General features: G+C 37.1%; 2 protein-coding genes across 2 annotated transcripts; one reads left to right on the top strand and one right to left on the bottom strand.

Annotated features, from left to right (window-relative positions):
• Positions 1-616: 616 nt before the first annotated feature.
• Positions 617-1,170, top strand: Cbr-ssup-72 (the record flags this gene model as incomplete). The annotated part of the gene is made up of 3 exons (XM_002630378.2): positions 617-714; positions 762-891; positions 937-1,170. 3 exons carry the CDS (start codon positions 617-619, stop codon positions 1,168-1,170), a joined length of 462 nt encoding a protein of 153 aa, XP_002630424.2.
• Positions 1,171-1,344: 174 nt separating this feature from the next.
• Positions 1,345-4,947, bottom strand: CBG11150 (the record flags this gene model as incomplete). Its single annotated transcript, XM_002630379.2, has 6 exons — positions 1,345-1,455; positions 1,499-1,882; positions 1,931-2,020; positions 2,331-2,425; positions 2,474-2,808; positions 4,943-4,947. The coding sequence occupies 6 exons, from the start codon at positions 4,945-4,947 to the stop codon at positions 1,345-1,347; spliced, it is 1,020 nt and encodes a 339-aa protein (XP_002630425.2).
• Positions 4,948-6,698: the final 1,751 nt, after the last annotated feature.

Consider the following 6,698-nt stretch of genomic DNA (forward strand, 5'->3'; position numbering starts at 1 on the left):
CTTGTTGAAACATAGATTTTTTTGCTCAAAAACTTGCTCAATTCTGATGGAAGATTTATGGATTTTTGTGTATCTTGAACAAAAATTCGCGAATGTTTCAGATTTGGTTGCTTTCTATTTCTAATACCCGAATTTTTCTTCTCTATTTAGGTCTCCTTTCATTTAATTCTTTATTTTCGATATATTTCCACGAATTAAAAGAAAACTCTTTTTCAAACAACCGCCTTTTTGGGGGACTAGGTGGCCTAGAGAACGACAGTCGGTGTACTCCTCTCGGACAAAGATTTTTAGAACAATTTTTCCTCAAATTTTTTCGAATATTCGCTTTTCAGGTCAGAATCATTTGTTTCTTTTTCGTTTTGTATTATCCAAATAGTAAAAAACTGTGTTTTTTCTGTGTCATTATCATTTCCCTCATTTGTTTCCTTTCAGCCACTATGGACTACACTTCAAAACTGCGTTTCGCTGTCAGTTGTTCAAGTAATATGAATCGATCAATGGAAGCTCATGGAATTTTAAAGTTGGTTTATTTACAAAATATAAAATATTATATAGATATTTTTCCAGAAAACGCGGCTTTAACATCGAGTCGTACGGTTCGGGAACTCAAGTGAAAATGCCGGGTCCATCGATTGATAAGCCGAATTGCTACGAGTTCGGAGCGACGACATATGAAGAAATTCATCAGGATTTATCTGCGAAAGATCCCCTTTTGTAGGATTTTCTTGTTTTTCATTCGAAATTGGCGGTTTGTGTTTCAGATATCAACAGAACGGACTGCTCAGTATGGTTGACCGGAATCGCCGAATCAAACCACGCCCACAACGTTTTCAGGCGGAAACTCGCGAGTTCGATATTGTATTGTGTCTGGAGGAAAGAGTTTTTGATCAGGTGAGATTGGCTGAGCTGATTAATTGAAAACTGAATATTTTTCAGGTTGTGGACTTCTTGAATCGCCGAGTTGGCACATCCGGAAATCCAGTTCATGTTATCAACATTGACATTGAAGATAACCCAGAAGAAGCTACGTTCGGTGCATTCTTCCTTGCCGATATGTGCCAAAAGCTCGAGCAATCTGTGGACTGCGATGAGGAAATCGATCAAATCATTACAGATCTCGAAGATTCAAATCCCAAAAGAAATCTTCTTCATACAATTTGTTTCTACTAAATCTTTTGTTTCGATTTTCGAGTATCAATGAAAAAGACTAAAACTATTTACTAGAATACTTAAATACGACAAGAAGAAACACATTCATATTCAATAAGGCCTGCGAAAACTCTTCATGCATTGTCAAACACAAAATCCTCTCTTTTATTCTTTGTTTCTTTTTATTCGCATACTTCAAATATCCTTATTCTCTGAGCTCGATCCTAAAACCGCACTTCCATATGCATCTCGGTAATTCTCCTCCCAGTCATAAGCGTCTTTCATGGATTTGTCGCCCATCATATCCTGAAAACGTTTAAATAGAACTGGAAAAAATGCGATAGCTTACAAAAAGAAGAGCTTGCAAAGCGGAATAATCAGGCTGGTCACTCGAACGAAGACTGAAAACAGCCGCACAAAAAATTGTGTAGGCAGGGCCGGTGAGTTGTAGGAACGGAGAATTTGGTTGCTGAAACTCTTCCTTTGCATTTCTAAGATCTTCAATATGAGTCAACTTCCATGGAAGATTCACAAGAAGCAATTCGACACCAGAATAAGCCATTGACACAAAATCGTCAGCTGGACTTTGATCTTTTCGATCGTGAACACGAACGGAAACATAACGAAGTGTTCCTCTGAATCCGGGTCGGTTGCGTAGTTTCCGACGTGTTCCATCTGGATTCATGAATCTTCTCACTAGGCCATAATCGACAAGTTTTAAGACATGGCGAGTCTGAAAAAGGAAGGATATATTTAGAAGGAGACCTGGGAATTTTCCCACGTTTTGCGTGATTCCGAAGCACATGTTAGCCGGCTTGACGTCACGATGTAGATATCCGAGGGAGTGAACGTCACGTAGAGCTGCGATTCCCTAGAAGGCTTTTTTGTATTCTATTGACTGTTTGGGGGTAGCTGTTTTATGCTTGTATGCAAAAATCGGAGCTGTGGAAGAACAATTTTTTCTACTTTACTTTTTTCTCGATTTTCGTCCGTTTTCCGGCACTTCGACGAAACCCTATACAAGCACTTTGAGCTCAATTATCTCAGCTCCTGCAAGATACATCAAAAATGTGTCGATTGATAAAATGGGGGTGACCTTACGACAAACATTTTATCAGTTGACAGATTTTTGTTATCTCTTTCAGAAATTGAGATAATTGAGCTCAACGTCAAAAGGGTACCTGAATTATGATTCTCGCGACTGTGCTCGGACTGAGACGTTTCACAGGACTGCGTTTTTTCAAGTCCCCGATATTTGGTCCAAGAAGCTGCATCACTGAAAATTTTGAGTTTCAAAACTTCCGAAAATCCCAGATCTTTGCACCAATAAAGTTGAGTTGATCCGTGTGTCCCGATGCACACATAATAGGAACATGTGGTCTTCCTTGAAGACGATACAGAATCTTTTGCTCTAACAACATTCGTTTACTAGTACTTCCACGTCTCACAACTGGCTCAATTTTTATGACGACGTCATCTGGGAAGACTGGATCAGAAGCGTAGTAGATTTGACCGTAACCTCCGCGTCCTATGAGACCTCTGACTTGGAATCTTCCTCTGAACATTTCATTCATCTGAAGAAGTTCTGATCCGTTCTGATCTTTCAGCGGTGGTGTGTACTTTTTCATTTCGGGTACAATGATGCCACCCTCGAGAACACTGAAAATTAAATCGCTGTTCTCGTCATCTTAACTTCCTGTGTCAAACATCCGCCTTCCACCCACCCTCTCCGTTAATCTCCCCCTTCATGTTTGTTAGTTTTTTATATTTAGTTTGGAAGTTTTGAGGTTTTTAAGTGAAAAGTTTGGAATCTCCTAATATTATTGTTTTAAAAAACCATAGAAACGGTGTCCCTGCAAAAACAAATTTTAATGTTTTTATAACCAGCCGCCAATTAGCCGCCAAGAGGGCCAAACTAAAAAAGCTAAATAAATTTGCCAACTAACGAAAGATGTAAAATTTTGAGATCTAATTTTTTAGTTTATACCATTTTGATAAATATAGTAGTTTTTGAGTTACAACTCAGCAAAAAACCGCAACAGATGTGCCTCACTTGCGCAACAGGTGCCCGTCGACCCTGAAACTGTTGCGCAAATGCTGTGGAACTGTAGGGAAAAAGTGTTACAGATGCTGCGCAAGTGCTGTATCGTACCTAGCGGCGGCCGCGCGGATCCTCGCATTTTAATATTTTTATCAGATAAAAAACGACTTCGGTACAATTTAATATCACAATATTTATTGAGACAACAATTATTTACATTTAAAAATATAACAAAAGTTAGAAATGAATATATTTTCGAGGAGTCCTGTCGAGCACAATTCAAAAATTTGGTAAATTTCGTTGATGGTCGTGTGTCGTAGTCTTCATAGATGGAACGCAATCTGAAATTTAGCTAATTCAAAAGATGTAGGAAAATTTTTCAAAATTTTTTGTAAGAAACTACATAAGAAAAGAAAAAACATTCATTAATTTTTTTCTCCTGATTTTTCGTCCGACTTCTAACCATGAATCTGCTGAACTCGCCTTCAGTCAACTTTTGAATCAGGGGAACACTGAAATTTCTATTATAATTGAAAAATTGGAAAAATATTACACAATTTACCTCAGTTATTGGTCCCAATTCGTTCACTCCAAGTCGAGAAAGTTGTCGCACGGCGAATTCGGCGCATTTGCTCGAAGCTCTGAATCATAAAATAGCTTACTAATAAACGAGAACGCTATCAAAAACATCAAAACGAATCGAAATAGGACCGAAAATAATTTCGAAAATCAAAAAGAAAATTCTGCTAAACCGGGCGCAGTATGGGATTCAGAGTGTCGTTGTGCTGCTAAGATGCTGCACAGCTGCTGCATACCTGTAGGAGAACGCACAGATGCTGTGCAACTGCTGCGGGCGCGAACTCCTCTACAGTTGAGCGAGGGTGTACGGTATACAGATGCTGGTTCAGTGCTGTATCATTGTTGCACTCCAACAATTTGCTCAATTTGCTGCATAACTGTAGCGCTAGTGTGTCGGAACTGTTGTTAGAGGTGCAAATGCTGCACAACTGTTGCGGTTTTTTGCTGAGAATGCAATAAAAAATTTTCTTCGAAGTCCCCCTTTAAGCTAAGAAAAGCAAAATCATTGAGCGTTTGTATCTCAAAAACTACTGTAGTTATCAAAATTGGGTAAACTACTAAAATGTAGATCTCAACATTTTACACCTTTTGTTAGTTTACAAAACTAATCTAGCATTTTCAGTTTTAGAAATATGCGCCTTTAAAGTACGCGCGCCCCTTGGCGACTTCTTTTTATAACAGAATTCTGATGTGGTTTTCCAGGGACTCCGTTTCTATAATTTTGCATTTTTTATATTTTTTTGGCTATTATATCAGGAAAATGCCTAGTTTTCAGAACATTTTAATGAGATCTTCCCCCAAAAACATACACGACGTCGTCATGACTTTCGAAAGTTTCCATTCTTCTTTTTTTTCTTCTTCTCGTACGCAAACCAATACAAATTGAAATAAATTTGAGTGCCTAGCGAATTCCAGGTTTTTATTTTCATGGAATTTTACCACCAAGAAAAACGAGTCCACAACCTCTTTTTTTATTTTTTAATCTCAGATTTTCTTCCATCTTTTCTATTCATCTGCAAAATCCTCCTCTATTTTCTTCTTTTTTTCCCCCTTTTTTTCGGTTCCGCCTTTCAGAATGTTCCCTTGGTTACCTCACGCTCGCTTCTCTGATATCTCTTTTCTCGTTTTCCATTTCTCTCGTTTTATCTTCACATCTCTTTCGCTTTAAGCCACCTCATTCAGAGCTCTTCACCGAAATTTTTCAGAGTATTCTTCTTTTTCTTCTTCTTCTTTTCTCCTTGATGTTACGAACTCTATCCTTAAATGAATCGGATACGGTACTGGACTTAAATTGCACGATTAATGTCATTAACACTGCTAAATTTCTCAAAAACCAACTGCAAGCTCAAGCTGCCCAGGTTTGCTTTTTATTCTAAGATTATGAAAGGCCACTCTTACAACCAGTTTGAGTCCATATATCTCGGTGGTTGTTAGAGATATCAAAAAGTGGTGAATTGATAAATGTCTACCATAATATCACAAACGGTTTGTTAGTTAATCAAATTTTGATATCATTCACAAGAGCTGAGATAAATTGACTTAAATATAAGAGGTCACCCGCTCACCCGACTAGCGACTCTTTTTCAACTTTAAGTCTATATAGCTCAGTTCCTATAACAGATATCGAAAAGTTGTTAACTAACAAAATATTAATCATAATATCACAAACATTTTATCAGTTGACACATTTTTGATATCTTTCACAGGAAACGAGATATATAGGCTGAAAGTTGCGCGTTTACGGTAGGTTTCTGAAAAAAGAAGCCCCGCAAAAATGTCTGGTGACGAATTTCTCAATTTTTTTTTCTAAATTTGTTTTCAGGACAATAAATTTGGCGCTGACATGTACGCGGTGACGATCATTGGGGCGTTTGCTTCCGTCATTGTTCTTCTGATGTTTCGCTCGATTCGACCACATCAGAGTTTGGATGATCAGGTAACGGTGGGAGAAAGGGCGATGATGATTCTTGTTTATTAGAGCAGAAAAATTGTGAAAAGAACTAGTGATTAGGGATAGGTGCATAAGAAAAATATAAGGTATTATTTGCACTGATTCTTGAAAATTTGGTTAAGTTCATACAACCTTTTGGATGAATCAGAAAAACACTACACCCACCCATACCAAACCTTCAACTTTGAGCTCAATTATCTCAGTTCCTGTAGAAGATATCAAAATTTTGTCAACTAATGAATTGTTTATCATAAAATCACCAATATTTTATTAGTTAACAAATTTTTGATATCTTTCATGGGGACCGAGATAATTGACCCTGTGAAATAATTGACTTTGTGAAAGATATCAAAAAGTTGTCAACTGATAAATTATTGATGATATCATGATAAAAAATTTACCAGTTGACAAATTTTCGGTATCTTTTACAGAAATCGAGATAATGAAGATCGGAGTTGACGGTTATTCCACAAGACTTTTACTGTTTTTTCAATTTTCAGTTAATTTTTAAGATCAAAATTTTGCATTTTTTTATAATCTCAAAAAAAAAGAAAGAACAACGAAGACTTAAATGCGGAAATTTTTTACTGTAGTTGTTGTGGGACCTTCAGTGAGGGCCACCGCCGTTTAACTAAACTTTGAAGCACCATATCTCAAAAACTAAAATCGCTCTTAAATCTGTAACTATTAAAATATGTCTGAAATTGACTCTTTTATCTATTTAGACACATTGAAACTGCTGCTATGTATCTGTCGAAATGCCTATAGAATATTTGAAGAGAGGGGCGAGAGACAACTGTCACTTTCTTTCAGTTCATTTTGTTTCTTATCACTGATTGGTGTCATCAGGCACCACGTGTTTTGACCGAAATTTTGAAAACGTTTTATAGGTTTTACTGAATTCGAGAGTCAATTTTTGAGTGATCTCCGATACAGTAAAGTTCAGTAGTTATAGAAGAGGATCACATAATTTTTGCA

This window comes from Caenorhabditis briggsae (assembly GCF_000004555.2).
Source record: "Caenorhabditis briggsae complete genome, chrII, whole genome shotgun sequence".
Lineage (NCBI taxonomy): Eukaryota > Metazoa > Nematoda > Chromadorea > Rhabditida > Rhabditidae > Caenorhabditis > Caenorhabditis briggsae.